Source organism: Otolemur garnettii, unplaced genomic scaffold, assembly GCF_000181295.1.
Source record: "Otolemur garnettii isolate 467f Iridium unplaced genomic scaffold, OtoGar3 scaffold00035, whole genome shotgun sequence".
NCBI lineage: Eukaryota > Metazoa > Chordata > Mammalia > Primates > Galagidae > Otolemur > Otolemur garnettii.
Genome location: NW_003852430.1, coordinates 2,236,753 through 2,260,903, shown reverse-complemented (window position 1 = coordinate 2,260,903; position 24,151 = coordinate 2,236,753). Strand labels below are relative to the sequence as shown.

Below are 24,151 nucleotides of genomic sequence, written 5' to 3'. Positions count from 1 at the left end.
GGTTTTTTTTAGTTTATCTAGCACCGTTTGTTGAAAAGGCCAGCCTTTCTCCACAGCCAGGGGCACTGCCTTTACATCTGACTCCGGGGGTCCATGTGCAGTCCCATTTCTGGACTCTGTGCTGTTGTGCTGATTTGTCTAACTTTATGCCAGTTACTCTTACAGTAAGTCATGAGAGCAGGTAGCATTAGCTTTCTAGTTTTGTTCTTTTTCAGCCAGTTTGACTCTTCTGGGAACTTTGAATTTGTATGTGAATTGTAGAACCAAGTTGGCAATTTCTACTAAGAAAATAAATTCTGCTAGAATTTTGGTTAAGATTGCATTGAATATATGGAACTCTTTGGGGAAAATTGACATCTTACTAATATTGAATCCTCATATATGAACAAGTAATTATTTCTCACCACTTACATTGTGTTTACCTTTCCTCAGCAATATTTTTGTAGTTTTTGGTGTATGGGTCTTTCACATCTTTTTTTGTCAGATGATCCCTAAGTTTCCATTTTATCATGGCATAATTATTATTATTGTTATCTTTTTGTTGTTGTTGTTTGCAGTTTTTGGCCAGGGCTGGGTTTGAACCCGCCACCTCTGGCATTATGGTACCCTACTCCTTTGAGCCACAGGCACTGCCCCTGGCATTATTTTTTCAATTCTGTTTGTTGCTAGTATATTGAAATAAAATTTATTTGTATATTTTGCAGCCTCATTAAGCTTACTTTTTGAACATATGGAGTGTAGTTCTAACAACTAATGTCCTTGGCTTCCAATTCTGTCTTTGTCATTTTAGGTCACATTCAATTGATGGGGGGTTTTTTTGTTTTTTGTTTTTTTGAGACAGTCTCATTATGTCAACCTCAGTATCTTTTCTGTTATTGTTGTTGTTGTCATTATTGTCTAGCAGGCCCAGGCCGGGTTCAAACAGGCCTGGTGTATGTGGTGGGCGGCCTAACCACTGAGCTACAGGTGCCAAGCCAATTGATTTTTTTTTTTTTTAATTTTGAGTATATTTCTCTGCTTCTTTGAATGCCTAGTAATCTTTGATTGGGTGCTAGACATTGTGAACTTTATCTTGTGGAGTGTTTGATACTTTTCTTTTCCTATAAGTATTTTAAGCCCTGTTCTGGGTTACTTGGAGATCCTTTCAGATATTACTTTCTAGTTGGTTAGGCAGATCCAAAGTGGTCTCAGTTTAGGGCTAATTATTCCTTTCTACTGAGGAAGACCTTTGATAGTCCTCAACTCATGATTCAGGGCCCTTGGGTAATTTCACCTGGCCAGAAGGAACACACCCTGTCTCAGCTTTGGGGACTTGCCTCACATGCGTGTGTATTTTACTACTTTTCTTTCTGGTCCTCTGTCCTGTGAAAACTAGTTTCCTTAGTAGCCCCAGACCTGCAGTTGCATCTCTGCAGTTCAAGAACTCCACTGGGCTTTGCTTCACCCTCCTGCCCATGAGCCGAGACCTCTTCTCAGGTATTGAGTTGGGACAATTGTAGGGCACACTTAAATCTTTCTCCCGTATCTCAGGGATCTCTTCCCTTTGTTGTTTGATGTCAAGTGTCTTGAAAATGGTTCTTGTCTAATTTTTCCCTCTACCTCCTTTTTTTCATTTTTTTGGTGGTTTTAGGTGGGAGAGTAAATTTGGTTATTCCATCTTTATTAGAAGTGGGAGTCTTTACCACTTTTCGTCTTTCGGCCCAGCACTCCTTTGTCTATAAACTTTGGACAAAGTCTGGCTTGTGGTTTATAATACCTGCCAACACCTAAAATTTAGCTAAGTTTTAAAGTCAGGGTTTTCTTAACTCTTAACCTGTAATGTTCATTTAGTGTCCATCTTCTCATCCTGTGACTGGGTAATTTGTAAAAACAGCTGTTTTGAAAGTTTACATATATTTTATGGGTAAGCCTCAATGTGAAGTTGAGAGTTTAGGCCTTGGTTATGTGATCTTAGATATGGACCTTGTCAGACCACAGTTTCCACATCTATAAGACGAACCAAGAAACTCTACCATTTGTTTTTGAAGTGCATGCTTATGTATATATTATCTCTTAATTTTTAACTGCTTCAGTATGCTTTAGTTTTCACACAACTTTTGAAAATCAGTCAGTGCATATGAGAAACAGTAGAATTCAGTTTCTCCAGCTGTCACCTTCTGGGTTTTAACATTTTCTTTGAGATAACATATTTTATTAGCAGCTGAAAAAGTCATCTAATTAGAAAGCCACAGATACTAGGTTTTTAGAAATTTAGCATGAGAGGTGCGTAAGATTGCCACATGCAGGAAAGACGGCAGCTTCTTAGAGGTACAGAAGGATGCCTGAAGCGAACCCACTGGCTGTGCAGTCGGGCAGGCCCTGGAGCTCTGGCAGTGGCCTATCTTGAATGTCTTAAGGACTCGGGGAGAGCAAAAAGTGGTTTCTAACCAAAATAAATGCCAGAGAGCCTATGCATGGTTTTATAGCTCATGTGATGCTTGAAATCTTAACTATAATTTTTAGAAGGAAATAGGTTCGGACAGGGATGGCGTGTGAGTTTGGATCGTCACTTAGGTGGCGTCTCTGTGCTACTAAGTTATCCCTGTTATGTGGTGACACTGAGTGAAAGGGATGGACTGTATTAGAAGGACAACCTTTAATCTCCACTTAATGGTTATGTTTCTCAAGCGTTGTTTAAACGTGAGGAGTTAAGTAATAAAGCTCAGATTTCTAGCCTAAGGAGTCCATTTCTGACACATCTTCTCAGGACCTGGGAGACTTGGTTATCTGGGTTCCTGTGTCACATGGCTGAGGCTCTGAGATCATTTCTGTCAGATGATCTTTAGAGAACTTCTCGTATTAGGTTTTTGTGTCTGTTATGGTTAGGATTTGGTAATTGAATTTATTTCCACAATAAGATTACAAAAGAGTCCCCCAAATAGATGTTCCTGATTACATAAACGTTCATACAGACCCACTGCCCTTTGTCCCCTCCCTCAGATTCTTTCTTTCTTCCTTTGGATTTGGTTAACTCCTTTCTTTATGAACTGGATGCTGATTTAGCCGAATTAAAACCCTAAAATGAGAGACTCCATGACCTTTTTCCTAGAAACTCGTAAAAATCTGGGCTATGATTCTACCACGGAGTTCACAGCTGGCGTGTCCAGAGCGTCACAGAGACAAAGGTTTTGTCAGACCTATAAAAGCTGACTGTCTCTAAAGTGCTTCAGAGAGTTTAGGACTGTAACAGTGACCTTAAATGCTAGAAAGTGTCTTCTAAAGTATTTATAAATTACATTTTCTAATAACTGTAAGCCTCTGAGGTTATGTGGGTGTGCTCCTTCATTTCCCTCTCTGAATGGTCACGTATTTCCCCAAACCAGACACCTAGAAGCTATGTTACTTTCTAACACACTTTTCAGCAGCTCAGCCAGGGCTAACCAGAGTTGTTCTCTGCCCTGCCGTTGTTGTGTTGTGTCCAGGAGTTAGGGTTTGTTGGCCCCACTACTCAAATAGACTGAGAACTAGGAGGTAAACAAAAGTCGTCTAAGCACAAAGTCCATGCACTTTACTCCCAGAAGTATATCTCAGCCCATATCAGAGATCACTTACTCAGACACAGTCCTGTAAGCTTACTCACTCGGTTTCTCAGCTCAGGATGAACTGCAAGAAATCAGTTGAGGCAGGAATGAGAGGGATCAGTTGAGAGCCACTGTGAAAAGTTTGTCCAGATGTGGCTTCCAAGAGCCTTGCTCTGTTGTAAATGTAGTTAAAGAAATAAAATTGCTAATAAAATCTGAAGCCCTGATAACAAGTGAAAATATATGCAGTGTCTTCCTTCTGAGCAGAGGAGGATGGGATCAATTTCAGAAAGATTTCCAGTGGATACATACTCAAGACTTTATAAGAGTACACACTAGAGGAGTAAGCTTGGGGTAACAAGACAATTCACTTGAATAAAATTGTCTTCCTAGCAAGGCAGAGTACCATGTCTCCCCCAAAATAAGACCTACCCAAAAAATAAGCCCTAGCAGGATTTCTATGCATTTGTTAAATATAAGCCCTACCCCAATAATGAGACCTAGTGATGGTCTTATTGGTCTATGCGCCATGTATTTCAGCACAGAAAGGAAGACATCCCCTGAAAATAAGCCCTAGTGTGTCTTCTTGAGAAAAAATAAGTATAACACAGTGTCTTATTTTCAGGGAAACACGGTATTTGGTAAGGGTAGAAGAAAAACAGGTCTTCATGCACAAAAGGGATTTCTGGGAGACATTAATTACAGAAACAGTAGTTTAGATCTGGAAGAGATATTCGTTCTCTTATTTTACAGATGATGAAACTGAGGCCTCGAGACTAAAACATATTCTGGCGGCTACAATGGGGGGAAATTAAGACCGCTTTGGGCAGCGTAGTCACCTTGCACAACTTCATAACTTCAGGAAGTATGGGTGTGGGTGGTGCCTTGGGGTGGGAATGGGAAGGGGGATCAACAAAGGTCCCTCTGAAGAGATGGCACTTGACTGGAGATTCATTAGAGCCAGCTCCTTGGAGGGCCAAGGGAAAATATTTCCGGCAGGAGGAACAGAAGTGTTTGAAAGGCTCTGAAGTGGTGGTTGGAGAAACAGAAAAAGGCCATTGTGGCTGCAAGCGTGGTGGGTGGGGGGTGGGGAAGGAATGGAAGAGGCTGAGAAAATGAACCCTAATGCTCTTGGGGAGAGGTGCCGTATTTTTTTTCTATTTTTTTGCAGCGTGTGAGCCATTTAAGAGTTTGAAGGAAGAGTTTGGCCTTATTGGTGAATGAAGGCCCTTGTCTACCTGATTGCAGTCAGACAGCCCTCCATACTATTAGCTTTCACTTCTGTACCTAAAATCAGAGCCTTGTCAACAATATTGTCAGCAAATAGTACTTCCCTTCACATGAGCGGCGTAGTCTGATATTTCTGTTCTAGTCTATTGAAACGTTTTGTAATGTTTATCACAAGCCACCAGGGCCCACTAACAGGTTAACCAGCTTTGGGGAAACACTTAATAGACTTTTTTTTTTTTTTTCCTGCCTCAGTATATCATTGCCCTTAAGCTAGAAAATAGTAACCACTAACACCTGTGAACTTAATTAACACTGTTCTAGGCACTTGACATGCATTATTTCATGTAATCCTCCCCGAGTAACCCTGCGAGGCCAGCATATTACCCCCATTTTACAAAAGAGAAAAAGTGAAGCACCAGGGAGGTTGAAAGTGATTGAATCGAAAGCCAGAACTTTTAACTGTTCCCCCACATACTGCCGTCCAAATGGGCAGAAGGAGACAAGTTCTGTGACAGTTTTAATGGGCTCCACCTGGAGCTGAGATTGAAGATGGAGAGGGAAGACGGAAGAACCGAGGAAAGGATGGTGGTCATGCAGGAAGTAGGCTTTTTTTTTTTTAATGTGTAAACATATCTTAGAGCCACAGATACAGGCGTGAGCAGTTTTTTTTGTACCAGATAGCCAGTAATTATTTCCTAGTGAGATGGCAGCACTCTTTCAGAATGACACCATTGAATATGTTTGGTAAATTTCTCGGTCTGCAGGACAAATGCTAACAAGTTTAGTAATGTGACTTTGGCCTTCCCAGCTAATCTGCTGGCCAGCGAGCCTTGTGAAAATGCAGATAGATGCAGGACCAGCCCTTTATAGGGAAATCAGGCTGACCTCATCTGATAGTTATGCAGCCTGTGCCAACCTCCTCCCAGGGTAGCAGGTAGCAGACCAGAGTCAGAGCCTAAGTCAGGGGTTTCCACTTATCTCAGATTTTTGTCCTTTAACCTGAATTTCAAATATGGAGAAAAGGAGTTTGTATTCACAAGAGTCTGAGTCTTCCAAATCCTGGAGGTTAGAATTACTTTGTTGGTGAGATCAGGTATAACCCCTGAATAGGAGACCGATGAAAGAGAAAGAGTCTGTGTGCAAATGCTTAGGATGGTGGAATGGCATTGTCATCTTGTCACTGAGGGCATAGGTGGTCCCTTCTGAACACAGAAGTCACTTTGGAGTTAGAATTTTTCTGTTTGGCATTAGCTCACTTGTTGGATTGGTTAGCCTAATACCAGTAGCTCTGAGTTAAAATCCTGAATTTCTCATATTTCTCATCGGTAGTCCTTGAATTTAGGCTGACCTGACTTCTACCTTAGAAGGGAATATGATTGCTTGCTTGCTCACCCTGGACATGCATCAAGTGCTAAGCTGGGTGCCGCCCAGAGAGGGTGCGTGTTCTCTCTAGGAATAGTCATGCCCCCATGGTACAGCCCTGAACTCCTTTGCACTTGGGGAGCTGCTGAAGATTCCCCCATAGGCCTCACTCCCTACAGCACCCCAGCTCCTCTCCAGCTCTGGCCACTGCAGGGCAATTGATCTAAAGCAGCCTCTGTCTGGACCAGCATGCCCTCTTGTCAGCCACATAGTGATTGGGACTGGGGGATGGGGAGAATATATTCTCAGTCCTTGTCTTTAGAACCCACAAGCTACTACCGATATTGACAGTATTGTTCCGTGAAGAGGAAACGTGTTGTGGTTTAGGTTTCTGAATTACAGAGGGTCTGTGCTGTGTTGGTGGCCACGGTAGATACCACCATGGGTAACTTGTGCCGTGTTTTCTGATATTAGTTTGTATAAGCAAACCGGTTCAATTTTGCTAAATTTGGTTTAGACATAAGGTAGGAGTGCCTTAACGGTCTCTACTATTGTCAGAAAATTAAAACTGACATGTGCCTGAAGTGTGGTTATGATTTTCTAAAATCAGCCAACACATTCAGAGGCCCAGTAAACAGTGTCTCATGCCATCTTTAAGGGCATAAAAAAGCAGATCTTTATTCAAGGATTTCCTTTGTGACAACAGGAATGAATTAGTGGGTTCAGATTTCTCTTGGGTTTAGTAGTCACATGTGCCTATTGGGTACATATGCATAGCGGACACGATTTTCTTTCCTTTAATGAAAGATATCATTTTCCCTCTTTATGACATTCACAGTTTTTCCTGCAACTCTCATTTTCTTTCTTTTAAAGTCTCAGTTTTTCACTTGGGCTTCATATCACTAAACTAGGCATGTGAAGAATGTTTTCTCTGTGTGAGCCAAGATAATGTCAAGGAAAGTGCTCTGCTGAATTCTGCGGGAAATTGATATTTTTAATACAGTGTTATGGTTGAAATTAATATATTATGAATGAAAGGCAACCTGCTCTGTAAGCCAGAGTCCTAATCTAGGATGCCAGTAGAACAGGTCAGGGCAAGGCCATATTTATTTTGCTTTCTAAAAGTGTAAACTTCCCCTAGAAGGTATCATGTAGTTCTGTGGTATGAATTGGCATTTCAGAGTTAAAGGAGGGGGGCCCTATCTCCTCAAAATATATGAAATGTTTTAAGAAGCTGATAATGTTTTGGCAGTTCAGTCTAAAATATTATCTTTTCAAGACATAGGGTGGTTTAATTGTAATATATCAACAGTCTCCAGTTTAAAACATCACCGTATATAATAGATCATATACAAAAAGTGCACACATGACAGTTGCTACTTTGTACTTGCTGGTCCCCCCAAAGGACTCAAAGCTTACCTTGTAAAACTGGTTTTGTTATTTGTGATGTCTAATGTAGGAGGCTACCTTAAACCAAATTCTGGAGTCATATCAAATCTCGTTACATCCGAATTAGAAATGCCTTTTGAATTTTCTGCTATTGTAAGTGCAGCAGCTCTTATGGTCTTGTCACTCAGGCCTTCTGTGTGTGGCTCACTATGGAGAGCACCTCTGTAGATGCTCGGCTTTAGGTGCCGTGCTAGCCACGGACACAGGAGCCATCCAGTTCCATGGTTCTGGTGTTTTTTGCTCAGGTTTTGCTGTGTGAGCAAACAGTGTTCTGGGCAGAAGGCACAATCCCTAACTTTAAAACAGCTTATAGCCTTCTATCCCTAGCTATTGTGGCTTGGTCTATGGAGGGCAGCCCAGTTGATCTGCATCTCTGCCAGGCCAGACAGGTGATCGTGCTGCAGTCAGCGGTCCAGTGTCCCAGGGGAGGAGTGGAGGTTGTGTGCATGTTTAAAGATTCTTAGACCCTCACCTCTTCCCAGACGGTCCTTCCGGGAATCCGCTTATGTTACGTGGTGCTTCCTCTGCGAAGCCTCCGGAGCTTCCAGGCTTTCAGTGTTTGGCACTGACGAGTCATCAACTTGGCTAGAGCAGTAGCTGTCAAAATAGTTTGTGGACTTATTAGGAGTCAGTGTCAGGAGGAAACTGGGTCTCTGAGAAGCAGCAGGTGCTTCTGGCAAACAGATTGAACTACTGCTTGGGCCAGTGGAAGAGAGCAGACAGTGAAACGGAGGAGCTGGCCATGAACCCCAGACTCCGGTGGGGGCTGCATGGTCATTCTCCCCACTGAGTCACGTGGAGCCCTTCATAGCCTTGCCCCCTTTGTTCTGACAACTTGTACACAGATGCCCCCTAGCGCATGAGAAGGGGAGAGTCCTTGGGCTACCACCTGGGTGGAATGTTAAGGACCTCACAAGCCATTGTCCCTCCAGGACTTGGTGACAGGTTCTTTCTCTCCAAAGGTCAGGTATGTGTTAGCTTAAATACTTCGGGGAGAGCTGAAATACTTTAGTTCTGATTTACACGGAAACTAACAAAGGAACTTTCTCAAAGTACAGTTCCACCCCTTAGATGAGGAACTGCCTATAACTGCTCTGATTCTTACAGAACTAGATTGTCTAAGTAAGCAGTTTTTATCACAAGGTGGTAGAAATTAAGAAATTTATGTTTCACGAAATGTCAACTATTTCTCAAATTCTGAGCTCCCTGAGACTCTTACTGCTAAGGTAAGTTATCAAAATGTTCAAAACAAATGAAAATTTGTTTTACATTAGTGGTAAATGCCATCTAAAGACTTAATATTAACTGACATTTTTAGGATTTATATTAACTGTTACTTAAACCTCATTGCCGCAGGTAGTTTGCCGTTATTCTGTGTTTAGCATTGTACTGAGTACTTACATCATCCTCAGTTGAGATACTTTGTTTTTATTGGCCTAATTTCAGATGAACATAAAGTACCTCGCCCTGTTTAAACCTGCATTAAACAACTTGAGGATTATGTCCAGGCTGTGCCTAGCAACACTATGTAACACATAAGGCAAAGTACATAATCGAGTTTGCCCTTGATTCGGCAGCTCAGAGATATTAGTGACTTTCATTCTAGTCTTTTATATGTGTTTTTGTCCTCGATTCGACAGCTCAGGAATACTAGTGACTTTTATTCTAGTAGGATAAAATTTAGCCTTTTAGTAATGGAAATCTAAGGGATTGTAATTTTCATTTGTAGGAGCAGTAGTGCATATTTAAAATGAGTGTCTTGCAAAGTGGTTGGGTATTTTTCTTGGGCCTGTTCTCCCACATTTAAAAGGATAACTGATGGGTGCCAAATAATAGTGTCCCAAAGTCACATCTGGTGAGTTTTGACCTGTATTGTGGAGAATAGAGCTTAGTGGGGGGTTTTTCCTATTTCCAAGATGGTATGTTAATCATGCGAATTTGAATTGTGACTGCGTGACCCGTTGATGATGCTCTTTGGCTGTATACTTTCACACTGGGTTTGTGCACAGTGTACAAAGAGATGTTGCTGGGATTCTAGGTTTATAGCCTAGATGCTGTTCAAGTTAGGAAGCGAGTACAGTTTAATCCTTGGAATCAATGTTGTAGTACAGAAGGGCCTCTGTTTTACTTTCTCTTTGAATTTGTTCCTCTCATCCTTTGGATGCAAAAAGGAAGTTTATGATGAGGACAAATCCGGAAATCACAAAATAAATCATTGTGGCTGTAGATGTTTTAGAGTGGGAAAGCACTGCCTTAATGTATCTATCCCTTTTCATAATCTTGTATCATCTAGGTTACTGAACCAAACTCCATCTCAGCTGTGGTGTGGCTTTTATAGATTTAGTTAATCATCAGTGTGAACTAAAATTGGAAATAAATATAAATGTATTGAGGTGACAGGGTGATTAAATAGCAAAAAGCTAAGTGGTCAAAGAACTGCTTTTAGGGTGACACAGAAAGATCAGGGTGATTATAGAGGATGAGGACTTCAGAAGGCCTTGAATTTGAATTTGAAAAATAGTGAATTTTTTTTTTTTTTTTTTTTTTTGGCCAGGGCTGGGTTTGAACCCGCCATCTCTGGCATATGGGGCTGGTGCCCTACCCTTTTGAGCCATAGGTACCGCCCAGTATTCAGTAAATTCTTATGACTTCTTATTGAAAAGTAAGTCTCATTTTTTCCCCCTTTCATTTGGTAAATATTCTATGTTTTTGTTTCATTTGCTTAATGATATCATGGAGCAGTTGTTTTTAATTAAGAGTTGCGGTTTGTTAACATTTTAAATGTCATCCATTTGGCTGATATATAAAACTCATAATGAATTTGAGCTTTTGGGTCTTTTGCCTTACTCTTGCTTTAAACTTGTATGCTAAAAGGAAATTTGGAAACAAAGAATTTCAATTTTTTTCAAAATTAAGAAACTAACTGAAGTTGTTGAATTTAAGCTTGTATAACTCGTGCAAAACTTACTGCTCTTTTGGTAATAGATAAATGATACAGACCCAGTGAACCAGAAACTATGTCCTTGTCTTTCTTTAGGGAGCATGGTACTGGTTAAGAGGGTAACTTAATCCTGGTAGCATATGATGCCAGGCAGATATATTGAAGTCTATAAGTGAAAGATACAGATTCCTTCTGGCTGGGAGAGTTAAGAATGCTACACAGAGCAAGTGGGCTCTGCCCTGGCTCTAAGAAATGGGTCAATTCATCTGTTTAAATCTATGGTGCAAAAAAAAAAAAAAAAAGAAAAAACCAATAGTTATAAATGTAACTATAGGTTACATTTCCATTTCTATGATATAGTATTAGGCCCACTTCATAAAATTGAAGCGTAATCAATTTGAGATTTTTCTGGCCAGTATTATAACCTTTTCCTACCTTGTTGTGTAGCTTATAACACTTTTATAAAAAGCTTAACATCTCTTACCAAGATTGGCATCCTCTGTAGTTCTGGTAGCAAGGTGTGCTGGGCCTTGAGATCAGGCAGCACTGGCTTCAGATCCCAGGGAGACGCTAGTGGCCTTGGATAGCTTACTCGGCTTCTCTGAGCCTCTTTGCCCCCCTGTAAAATTGGTGACCATGTCTACTTTCATATGCTAGGTTTTAAGGTCAGGATCCATGTATGAAAATACACCCTTTCCATTATGCTCACTTAAACATAAACCTGTTTCTCATATACTACTTAGATCTTTTCATGTATCCACCCTAAAGCTTAGTTTCCTGTTGCATAGTTACGGCTGTTCAGCAGTATTTGTGGGTCCCTCCGTGCTTTCTAGCAACTAGACGCTTTGGGGGTCTGCAGCCTAGAGTTGGCAGCCCTTAACAATTAGCGACCGTGCAGGGACAGATATCACATTTCAGCTTCCTGAACCTAAATCGAGGGGTCTTACCCATTTCTTGAACTAAAAAATTCTGAAGGGAACCTAAATTCATCAGTAAGACAACTAATAAGAGTTAATTGAAAATTTCTTTTCTTTTTTTTTTTTTTTTTTTTGTTTAAACCTGCTGAGCAATTTCCTGTGGTTACTAACATTTTTTTCCTCTTAGCCAAAGAACAAAACATCCTCTTACATATTATCATTTCTGTGTGATGCGGATGGCTGCCCCAAGTGCCTTCCAGGACCAGACAGGTCAGCTACACACAAATCAGGAAATAGAATGTACCCGCAAAGAAAGCAGCCCCCCCCCCCCCAAGCCAGGCCCAGTGCTGCTGGGCTTCTGGATGTTTTCAAGGGTGAGAACCTGGATTTCCATGTGACATACCAGAGATGGTGGATATACTGTTGCACATCTCTCCCCTTTTTAAAGGACTGGTGGAAGCCAAACCAGGCACACCAGACTGGTTTGCCCTGTGAGACATCAGTTTGCCACCTCGGCTCTAGAGTAACTATCTTGGTGCCTTGTGTAAATGGTATTTTCAAGTGTTTGCCTGAATAATCCAGTTCCATGCCCTTCACTTACTGGTAGGTAATGTGGTTTTATTTCAATCACACATAAAGACTCATGATCTTAACTATTCACACCAACTGTCATGATTTGAAGCATGCAATTTCAGGGGAAAGAAAAGCAGGTTCTAGTTGTACTCTGCCTGGAAGAGTTTTACTTTGGCATTTAACTCTTTATTTTTATCAAAATTCCACCATAAGGTATTCTTAATAAATGCATGGTGTACCCTGCGTTGTTAATTTTTTATGACTTCAGAGTGGAGAAGTTTTAAATTACTTGTAACAAACCAAAATCAAAGTGTTGAAACCCCTGAAATAACTTCTTCAGATTGATATATTTACTTATGATTATAGTTTAACTCTTCAGAAGTGGAACTTGTACTGAGAATGATTACAAAATCTGCCATCACGCTTCCTGGGTGAAGGAAACCACTATACCTCTGACTAGACAAGTACAAACAATGTAACATCATCATGTGTACCCTTCTAGTAATCTGAAATAAAAAAAAAAAGAGTAAGAAAAAAGATGCTAAAGAAAAGGTGTAGTAAGATTTTTAAGTTAAAACCTTTGTTTTAGGTGTTTGGGGCTGGGTGCAGTGGCTCACGCTGTAATCCCAGCCCTCTGGGAGGCTGAGACAGGTGGATTGCCCTGAGCTGACAGGTTTGAGACTGTGTAAGAGCGAGACTAAAAATAGCCAGGCATTGTGGCGGGCTCCTGCAGTCCAAGCTACTTGGGAGGCTGAGGCAAGAGGATCACTTGAGCCCAAGAGTTTGAGATTGCTGTGAACTATGATGGTACATCACTCTACAGAGGGTGACAAAGTGAGACTCTGTCTCAAAAAAAAAAAAAAAAAGAAAAAACTTATTATAAAGGTAGTATTTATTTTACAAAATTAGAACAAATGAGTTTTAAAAACTTTATGATCTCGTATTGCAGAGTCACTAAGACTGTTGACATCTTTTAGATCTTCTAGACTTGTATGTGTATTGTTACACACAAATAAATACTGTGGGGGAAAGAATCTGCCAACAAGTTAATAATCTGCCATAACAGGAATGTCCAGTAACCACTTTCTGAAACTTATAATAAGGCAATTGAGTACATAGTAAATTTTAAAGGGGAATTTTTTCTCTACGACTGTAATTTACAGAACCTTAGCTTGAAACCCCTCTGAAAGTACATTTGATAAAAATGGTTATCTTGACCTTTCTATAGGACAGTAAATAGAATAGGGGAAAGAAAAGATGGGAAGAATAAGAGTTCTCATCCTCCAGCAGTGCCACTAGTGACTCACTATCCTCCACGGGTTTCCATGTTACACAAACCCACCCTTCTCACACGCTGTAGCGTGAACAAAAATGGCTGCCTTGAATTATTGGGGATCCTTTCCAGCCTTCACATCTCCCTGCCTTTTTCTGCTAAAGATTACACTGAGCTCAAATCTGGAAGAACGTTAACCTTTCTCACTTTTGGATTTAGTTTTGTTTTTTCTCTGTGTACTATCTATTTACTTTTTCTCACTTTCGTTTTCAATAGGTGGAGTACATGTTGGTATCTTTTGATCATGAAAATAAGAAAGTGCAGTTGCTCCTGTCTGGAGGGGAAGTTCTTGAGACTCTACAAGAGAAGGGGGAAAGGACAAACCCAAAGTAAGCTGCTGTGCTGAAGGCCTGTTTGAGAGTGTTAGAGCTACTACGACATAGTCTTTCTCAGACTTGTGGGAGGCAGGATCGCCTAGCAGTTAAGACTGCAGGCTTTTTTTATTCCCGGTTGCGTGGGTTTTAAATCCTTGTTCCTCTACTTATTAGCTGAATAACCTCAGGAAGTTACTTAACCTGTCTGTGCCTCAGCTTCCTCACTGTAGAGAGAATACCTATCTCTAGGGTGCTAAATCAGATACATTAACATATTAAAGCACTTTGTACAGCAAACTAAATTCAACACTTGTTTACTATTAAGCATTTTTCTGGAGGAAAAAAAATACACATTGCCAAAGCTTAACTGGGATCAACAACCATATTGCATAATGAAATTTGCAGATGGGTTTTGTTTGGCCAGTAGGATGTTTTTTAAATATTTAAACAGAGGAAGTGAAGGAGGCGGATATGTCCTCTCTAGTTCATTTTCCACTCACTACTTTTGGGGAAGCTGCATTTCAGTCTGGGCACCCAGAGGCCCCCTCTCCTTCCCTGCAGAGTTGGTCTGGCTTGTGCTGGGCAGTGAGTCCCCTGTGTGCATTTTCAGTTATTTATAAATATTTTGGACCCAATACTTAACCCTTATATAGATGAAGAGCTATGGAAAAGTAATACTATTGGGAATTGTGACTGAATTCTTAGCTTTGTTTATACCTAATGGTTTCTAAATTTTTTTTAATGACCTTAAAGACTTCAAACAATGGAACTAAATTATTTCTTGCCTATAGCCATCCTACTCTCTGGAGACCAGAGTATGGGAGTTACATGATTGAAGGGACGCCTGGGCAGCCCTATGGAGGAACAATGTCTGAATTCAACACAGTTGAGGCCAACATGAGAAAACGCCGGAAGGAGGCCACTTCTATATTAGAAGAAAATCAGGCTCTTTGCACAATAACTTCATTTCCAAGGTTAGTTCCTATATTATTAACATGGCCCCAGCAGACATATGTGTTAAAGCTGTAGCTTATAAAGAAAGCAGATTGTGACCTGAGGATTTCACCCCCACGATCCTCATAATTCGTACTATATACACTACATTTAACAGGCGCTCTCATGGTAGAGCTGAAGGCTAAATTGCATGCCAGCTTCAGTCAGTGGGTGGTGGCTGCCCGGAGTACTGTGATAAGGGTATTCATCTGGGCCCAGGGAAGAGACCTTGGGGACTGTGATGAGGACCAGCAGTGGTGCCTCTGTCCACCACAGACAAGGGTGGAGGGAGCGGCACACCCACCAGGTAGTTCCAACCCTGTTGACAGTAGCTGAGCCTCCTAGTGACCTCTGAGTGATTTTCTCACTTGTCTGTCGCTCCCTTGTACAATTTCAAAAATAAGCATTTGCCTTCTAGTGGGTAGTGGAACTGGGTGGCAGTTCAGGTCACTTGTGCTGCCTCCCTATGTGCTATCAAGGCATATTATCAACAGGATGGGTCACTAGGTTGTATTTGGCTATTGTGCTGAAAAGATTTAGGATTTGTCATCAAATCTAGTTATAACAATAGAATGCATAAAAGTAAATATAGTGAAATAACATTCTGAGCTTAGAATGAAGTATGAGAGTATCGTACATACATACACAGAGCCTCGGTACAAGAAGGCAGATCTCCCAGATCATGAATGGGACTTGTCTGCATGCTTACCTTCTTAAAGTTCAAAAGAGTTTTGAGCCTTGGCACCTATGGCCTACAATACTTAGAACTATTTTTATACCTTTTTGTCCTGATAAATGTCCACAGTGAACACAAACATTCAGAGTCATTCCACTGGTCTTAGGCATTTTCTTTTTTTTTAATGTGTTATTGTCCAAGCATGGTGGCTCATGTCTATAATCTCAGTACTTTGGGAGGCCAGGTGCTCAAGACCAATCCAGGCAGTATAGTGAAATCCTGTCTCTGCTAAAAACAGAAAAATGCATCAGATGTGGTGGCATGCATTGATAATTCAAACTACCTGGGAGGCTGTGGCAGGAGGATTGCTTGACCCACAGAAGTTTAAGGCTACAGTGAACTATGATAGCAACACTGCACTCTTGACTGGGTGACAGTGAGACTCTGTCTCCAAAAAAAACTCCATTGTGCAGGCTACTTTTCTACTTTCCAGAAGAAAAAACCAAGCCGGGCAAGGGAGGATAGGTATAGGTATGTTTTGACAAGAGTTAGCACATTTCTGAAAGAGGAGGTGACAAAGTCTGCTGTCACTCAAGCTCTTTGAGTGTCTATTCCATTCCTGACCCAGGCAGTAAGAACTGGCCATCATGAGCAAGAGCAGGCACTCAGGGCCTCTGTGGAGCTGGGGAAGACAAAGGTTAATCCTGCCCACAGACTGGGGAGTATGAACTTGGGGCAGTGCTGTGAGGAGGAGGTGGGGAGCGCAGAGAGTGGCATGGCTTTCTTCTGATGCACTCTGGGGCATGGCAGACAGGTGATGGGAGTGATGTCCAGGGTTCTAGGAGGCTTGGCACAGGAGCAGTGAGGAGAGGAATGTCCAGGAGAAGGGGAAGCAGTGTACACAGAAGTCCTAGGATGAGCCAGGTGAGCAGGAGCCTTCATGGAACTAGAAGACAAGCTGGCCAAACTAAGTGGGAGGAATTTGGTGTCATCCGAAAAGCAGTCAGAGGCCTTAGAAGGTTAGATTGAGTGGATAGCGTCCCATTTTTGCATCACTGCCCTCACCTGAACTGTATGAGCATAGCCGTGTAATAGGTGCCCAGCTTTCTAGGACATAGGTGAGGGGCCCACTCAGGAGGCAAGGGTGGCCTGCACATGGGTAGGTGGAGGGATTAAAAGGCAAAGCCAGTGGACCTGCCAGGGGAGAGGAGACGTCGAGGCTGCTGCTCTAGTGATTGTCCTGAAAACCTGAGAATACCAGGAGAGGCCAAGAAGTAGGTTACAGATGATGGTATGTGACAACTTCTAGTCAACTGGAAAATTTAAGATCTTACGTTTTCTTTTTTCTCCTTAACATTAAGAAAGTTGTACATTTCCCTTAGCAAATTTAAAAAAAAAATGGAGTTTATAACACCAGAACTGTTTTTATGTTTTTAAGTTTAGAGATGTGTAGTTTTGATAGACAGTGGTAGTTCTTTCTGGGTAACAAAGTTTTTGGTTCAACCTAATGTATCTCTTTTCTTAATTGAGAATGGCTCTGTATGGAGTAGTTGGCCTTTTTTTTTCCTTTATCAAACTGGAATAAGTTTTATTTTAAAAACCTGTAATTTTAAAGCCTAGCTGTATGCATTAGGATGGGAGGATATTTTTAGACTTGTAAACAAAAAGGAACAATTATTATTTAGTGGTTAGAGGCCTCTGCTTATATCTCCAGTAAATGATAAAGGAGTACTCCAGTCATACGTGGAAACAATGGATTTTTCTCTGTAAAGAGGCAGAGCTCTATAGTATGGAACCGTAGTCCAAAACACTGGCCATGAGACTGTTCAGTTTTTAGTTCCTCAGTCACACTAGCCTCATTTCAAGTGCTCAGTAGCCACATGTGGTTGGCGACTCCCACACTGGTGTGGACAGTGCAGATGTGTCAATGTCTGTTACTGCAGAAGGTTCTGTTGGACAGCCCTGGTCCACAGGAAAGCTGGGCTGTGTCCCTCTGGAGAGCCAGTTCTGACTCCTCTTCTCCGTTCCACACCAGTATATTCATGGTGGCTCTTCATCTCACCTGATTTCAATTAGCAGGGATCCTTCAGATTCACGTTTGTTACTCAACTAATGGGCTTTTCCTAAGGTTTGCAGGCTCATCGTAAATAATGCACATAATTGCAGGAATTCACAAGAGCCCTGGTAGCTGGGAACTGTTTCCAGATAGGATCAGCAACTTGTTTCAAGGTGGATGTGGGCAGCCAACTGGCGCTTTATTTTATGAAAGGTAGAGGTTAAAAATAAGGTGTGAGCTAGTATCAGCCCCCAAGCCGAAAGTCTCCTACCACTGATCTAAAACCCTGATAAGAGCCTCCCTTGGTTTCTTTTCACTAACTTTGTTAATCTTTGTCCTCCCTCACAGCACACTTAATCTTGATTTTTAAATCCCTAACTTGGAAAAACCAGCAGCGTCACTGCAGGTGAAGTGGAACTCGAGCTTTACACTCAGGATAAAGATGGAGCTTCATTTTCTGGGTTGGAATTGGAGCTCTTCTTTAGGTCAAATGAGATAATAGGGTTGGGTTTCAGACTTCGGGAGATCTCTGGTGGAGGCAAAAAACACAGGCCCTTTCCAGAGTTCAACAAAGCCTGTCAGGAGGTGGGGGGCCGTGTGGTGTGGTCAAAAGAAAATGAGAGTCTAGCACTGGTAAATAAGGACAAGGATGCCTCAGAAGCTGTGTGGGGAACGTGTACAACCCCTGACAACTGATGCAACCAGGGGAAGTGACTTCCATGCTGGCAGGCCTTCCTGTTAGATGAGAGGAGGACGACCGGAGTAAATGCTCTGGATGGTGAGTGGGACTCTGGTAAAGTCAGTAACGGGCTGGGATCACAACAGACCCACTGAGCAAGATGCTGTCCGTGAGTGTAGGGAGTGGTCGCAGAAGGGCACAGTACTTACAGGGCCTTTGTTTTCCCTCTGAAAAGGGAATGCTGGAAGTGAGGTGTTCTTAACAGGTGCAGTGGTGGCAAAACACATCCCATCTACTTAGTTCTTCCATTTGTTGTAGATTAGGCTGTCCTGGGTTCACAACGCCTGAGTACAAGCCCAACCCAGTTGAAGGAGGAGCTTCCAAGTCCCTGTTCTTCCCCGATGAAGCAATTAACAAGCACCCTCGCTTCAGGTGAGTTGGGCTTCCTGTTGAAATTCTGAGAATATGGTGTTCCAGTCTGGGAATCCTTTCTGAGCATTTACTGAATTCTGGCTCCTTTCATAAAATAACTAGAGAAATCAGGTGACTTACACCTGCTCGCATCCTCAGTACCCTCAAGGTGGTTTCTTGCAGCCAGCCTTGATTTCATTTTCCAAGTTGTATTAAAGTCATTTGGCCAGTCACTGTTCCCTTCTTAATGAGATTTTTTTTTTGGTTCTAGTTGTGTAAACACCTACTTCGGGACTCCTTCCTGTAGTTATTCCTACCTTTGCCCTAAGTTCCCTTCAGTATCTATCTGCTCATCTCACCCCATAGACCTGGATGGGAAAGAATAACTTGCCCCGCAGCTGGTATAGGCGCTCTCCTTCTGGTAACATCTAGTTCTGTTAGTTTGTAGTTTGATTCTTAGGTTTGAAGTTGCTTCAGGGCTTCACCAGTCTGCCCTTGGCTTTGTACCTTGGTGCTTGCTCATCCATCATCCTGGGCTGGCGGTAGGAACATGGGGACTTCACGGTGTTCATTCCTTTAACAGGCCTGCACTTGGGCTACATGCAAAGTCTTTCAGAGAGGCAAAGATTAGACACAGTTCCCAACTTCAAATGTTGTCATGGATTTAAAGGAAAATAAAAGTATTCAGCTGCAAGGAAAGATAGATTATGGCATATGTCCAAAGGTGGTAGCACCAGAGATACTCCTTGGAGCAAGGAGGATGTTTCTGACTGAAGGATCAAGGCGAGCGTCATAGAAAAGGTGGCATTTAGGCTGAACATATAGCAGCATTGTCTGAGAAACATGATACAAGCCACAGTGTAATTACAAATTTTCTGGTAGCCACATTAAAGTGAAAAACAGGTGAATGTAATTTTATAATATACTTTGTTTAACCCATATATCCAGAATTTATAACAAGTATGTTTAAATTGAGAAATTTTACTTTCTTTTATTTGTACTAAGATTCAAAATCTGCTGTGTATTTTATTCTCACAGCATGTTTTAATTAGGTTTGGCCAAATTTCAAGTGCTTAATGGTCACCGTGTAACTTCTGGGTTGGGCAGCTGGGGTCTGGAGGATAAGTTAATGTAGAAGATGCAGATCAGGGGAGAGGGAACTGAGGTTTCAGGTGGGGCTCCAGAGAAGCCTGGGGAAAGGAGTACTACAGTTTGGCCAAGGACTTTGAGTTAAAATGGGAAATGTTAAAAACCGGGTGAAATCGGACATTGGCAGACCTTGACATCTCAACTTGATTTGGTAAGTTACCGGGAGCTATGAAGCAGGGCCAAGCGGGAGACAATGGCATTCTTAAAGTCTAAAGAATTGATATTAACGTAGACCCTTTTTTCCAGAAAATTCCCTTATAGTATCTTGAGCCACATTTTCTGTAGCGATGTCTTAGAGAATTACCAGTGGTTTGAGGTGTGATTTCGTTCCATTTACTTGTATGTGATATTCTTAAGACATGATGAGCCTTAGGTGACCAATTATGCCATTTGCCTTTCTGTTCTAGTACCCTAACAAGAAACATCCGACACAGGAGAGGAGAGAAGGTGGTCATCAATGTGCCAAGTAGGTCTGTGGGGGCCGGGAGAGATCCCTCTTGAATTGTTTAATATTTGATTCTCAAATGTTTTATTTTTGTCTTTGAATTAATGCAGTCTTTAAGGACAAGAACACACCATCTCCATTTATAGAAACATTTCCTGAGGATGACGAGGCAGCAAAGGCTTCTAAGCCGGATCACATCTACATGGATGCCATGGGATTTGGGATGGGCAACTGCTGTCTTCAGGTATGCTTCCGACAGCCAGAGAGGGAAGCGTCCTCATCCATTTTATACTTGCTGCTTTCCTTTTAAAAGTCATAGTTAGGCTGAAAAACCACGAAATTATTTTAGTAAATTCATTGGAAGCTATATCTTGACTCATAATTCTACAGAATCTACAGTTTGTCATAAAGGTATATACTGTATTGTGGTTATTTATTAACTTAAAATGCAGAATGTTCTGTGATCCTTGTTCTTAACGCTCTTTCTATAACCTGTGCCTATTTTTTTTACTGCCATCTAGTGACAGGCTGGTGAGGTTGTTAAACATCACTTCTTATTTCTGGACATGAGCTCTCATGGAAATATTCCAGTGATTTTTGTAATCCAAGACACGGATTGTTTTGACTTTAAATTTTTATATTTGTGCAAAGCCATCTAATAGTATAAAAGAATAATCTTCAGCAGCCTACACTGGTCTTTCCTCTGGCTAAGTTGTACAAGGGGTAAATAGCCTTTCCTTATTTACCCATTTAAAATTTTTTCTAGATCTGATTGAATTCCTGGTGCCCCTGGCAGTGATCATTGACCAGGCTCACTTAGGACCTCAGTGGGAGAGCACAGAACCCAGGCAGCACACTGGCTTGTGACTGGGTTTGGGCTCAGATGTTTGGGTAACGCCCTTCACTACTCTTGGCTCAGTTTTTCTCATTAGTTAAAAGAAGGGCTTCTTGTAATCCCAGCACTGGGAGGTGGAGGCAGGCAGATTGCCAGAGCTCAGGAGTTCAAGACCAGCCAGAGCAAGAGCAAGACCCCCCCTACCTCTAAAAATAGCCAGGCATTGTGGCAGGCACTTGTAGCCTCAGCTGCTCAGGAGGTTGAGACAAGAGAATCACTTGAGCCCAAGAGTTTGAGGTTGCTGTGAACTGTGACACCATGGTACTCTATGGAGGGTGACAAAATGAGACTGTCTCAAAAAATTTATATATAAGGGCCTTTTATAGGTCCTTTATATTAAGGCCTCTTATAGGTCTGACTCTCATCTAATATTCATCTCACAGCTTTAACAGAGGCATATGTTTTAACTAAACTTGATTAAAGTCATGTTGGAACAGGCATAGAAGTTGCACAAAATGTAAATTTTCAAATTGAAAGAGAGCAGCTGCTTGGTATTGTCCGGAGGTTTTACACTGTTCTGATTGGAAGCAGAGTCCTTAGGGCCCTAGAGCAGCACAGAGCCTGGCCCGTGGGAGGCCCTCAGCCTGATTGCTGTCAACACAGAGGCCCAGGAACCAGTGCTCCCCTCCTCTCCCACGGCTGCCACACACACACACCTTACATGCACACCTCTAATCTGTTTGTTTTTTAAACTGTGTATAATCCAAATTGAATGCTAGCGTCAGATTTTTCCATGAATGTGTTTAAATAACATGGCCAAAGATAATTTTGTTTTCTTGGCACACATGTGGTAGAAAACATGTAGTTTGTTTCCAAACAAGCACAGGCCAGTAAGTTTCAGCCACACTTCATGAAGAGACCTTTTGACTTTCACATGTTATCTATTTTGCTATCTTAATTACAAATATTTCTAAAGGGAACTATTTCTAGAACTCACAGTGCTTGGCTTTAAAATTGTCTAAGTGCGTTAGAGTACTGATTGCCTTTTCTTGGTTTAATATTAAACCAGGATGGCGTTTTTTGCTCCAGTAGAGTTCCAAAAGGATAGTCTTTCCCTTGAAACATTGTGTGTCGATAAATATGTCCTAATGGGAGGAGATAAACACTCTTGTTGCTTGTAGATAGCCATTTCCTATCCAGAGCAAGTATTCCTTGTCCCAGTATCAGTACTTCCCTTAACGTTGTGTGTGGCGAGTGAGACCGATTCCACGACCACCCCAGAAGGAAATCCCTGCTTTGTTTCTCCTTTATGTGGAACACTAGAAAATACTACAGTAAAGCCGAAAACAGAAAGCATTTTAACCACATTCCAATTCTTGACTCTTTTTGGACTTTGTAACAATCATTTATTCAGCAATAAGTTTATAACATGTTTTGATAGGTTTTTTTCCCCCCTGAGAAAATTGTGTTGACTTCAAAACTGGTTCTAAGTTTTAAATGAGGTATTTAGATTTCTAACATTTATTTTCCCAGTTCTTCTTTTTTGCCCCCTTCCTCTCAGTTTCCTAGTGGCTTTGTGCCTCTTCTTTATGTGATGCTTTAAAAGACTGCCAGGGCCACAACTGTTCATATAGTCACAGCTTTTTAAGCTGTAAGAACTTCTTTCCATTAAAGCCATCATTTGGTGCTTGCTCTATCAGATCTAGAATAAAGCAAACTACTAAATGTATTGAACATAAGTCACTTCACTGTTGTAAACATTATTAAATCCCAGTTGCGGTTTTTATAGGCATTCCTTTCTAGGGTCAGCTTTTCCAGGCTTCATCTATTAATTGTCTAGTGTATATTAGGGGATAGGTAAGGGAAGCCAGTCAGAAAACCAGAAAGAACAGATGCTTCTCAGAGTATCAGTAAATACTGTGCATTTAATGCGTGTTTGTTAAGCACCCAGTAGGTGGCAGACGGTGCCTTACAAACTTGGAATAGAGAATGGAAAGATAGATCCCTGCCCTCCTGCAGCTCACATTTTAGTGATGGGGTCACAGCAAATACGTACATTAATACTTTCCTCACCTGTTACCATGTCCTCGCCTCTGATTTAATCCTCCCCACGCCCAGACTGTCCGAGTTCCCACCTGTTTGCAGAAACAACCCTCGAGTTCATAGTGACCTAATTGCCAGTCCTTCTGAATCTTTACCCCTGTTAACCTCCGAAACTTATGTTCCTTGATTTCTGTGACAGTCTCCGTGTTGAATTAATTTGTAATGACTAGTTAATTATCATTACCTGTTAATTAAAATATAGTGCTGACTTTATAACATGAGAATTATGGGAAGGTCAGGACACTAAACTCTCTAATTATTTTCTGTAGTCTCCACACTGACACGAAATGCTATTATAATTGAGCAGATAAACTTGTGAATCACCAACCAGAAATTGTCTACTGTTAAAGCACAAAGTTGAGATCTAGCTCAGAGATCTAAGCTCTGAGATTCTGACGGGCTAGGATTTAACAGTAAACGTATTCACTCAGCTGCTGTTATTTCAAGGCTTAAACACTTACATTATTTCCTATACCAATGCTAAATTCAAACTGTCATTATTGATATCAGTAACAGAAGAAATTAAAACTGTTCCCAATTTGCAGTTATTAGACGTGCTAATAAACACAATTTGTATTCCTTGACCCTCCTACCTCAATTGCCCAAAAAAGGCGATTCTTTTTGTTTAGTTTCTATTGGGTATTTGTTGTAGAGGATTTGTGCTAACCAAATGATGTCATCTTTTTGCCTGCCTGACTCTTAAGTGTCCTGCCTGCCCTGCCCCCCCTTGTGTGGGCTTCCTGGGTGATGTCTCCAGCCTCAGAACATCATCTGAGCCTACTCTCCAAATATTTCTGCAGTCTAGATTTTTCTTCTGGGCATAAACCCCAAAGACCCAGCCACTTACTAGGCCTCTGGGTCATCTGTTCTGTTTCATGGCCATCACGTCACGTTACCTCTTTGTCTCTAACTCGTCTTCCTGCTTGTCCTTGGAATACCCTAAGCCAAAACCTAAGTGCCTTCCCCACACCACTCTGTCCCCGCTGGTCACCAGCACCTGCTGTTTGGGCTGTGATGTGCCTCTTTCCATGGCCCTTCTCCACCTTTTCCTTGGTAGGTAGAGTGTTTTAACTGCTTCCCTGTCTCTCTGGACTTGCCCTGTTCCGAGCTGTTTCCCATACTGCC

At 41.6% G+C, this 24,151-nt stretch overlaps 1 protein-coding gene across 1 annotated transcript in view; it reads left to right on the top strand.

The window, feature by feature from the left end:
• The window catches only part of GCLC (glutamate-cysteine ligase catalytic subunit), a 43,379-nt gene that overhangs the window by 7,221 nt on the left and 12,007 nt on the right, over positions 1–24,151 (top strand). The window contains exons 2-6 of the mRNA XM_003789650.3: positions 13,582–13,694; positions 14,471–14,653; positions 18,402–18,515; positions 20,051–20,109; positions 20,199–20,332. Of these exons, the coding sequence (XP_003789698.1) occupies positions 13,582–13,694; positions 14,471–14,653; positions 18,402–18,515; positions 20,051–20,109; positions 20,199–20,332 (603 nt within the window). The remainder of the gene's footprint in view (positions 1–13,581; positions 13,695–14,470; positions 14,654–18,401; positions 18,516–20,050; positions 20,110–20,198; positions 20,333–24,151) is intronic.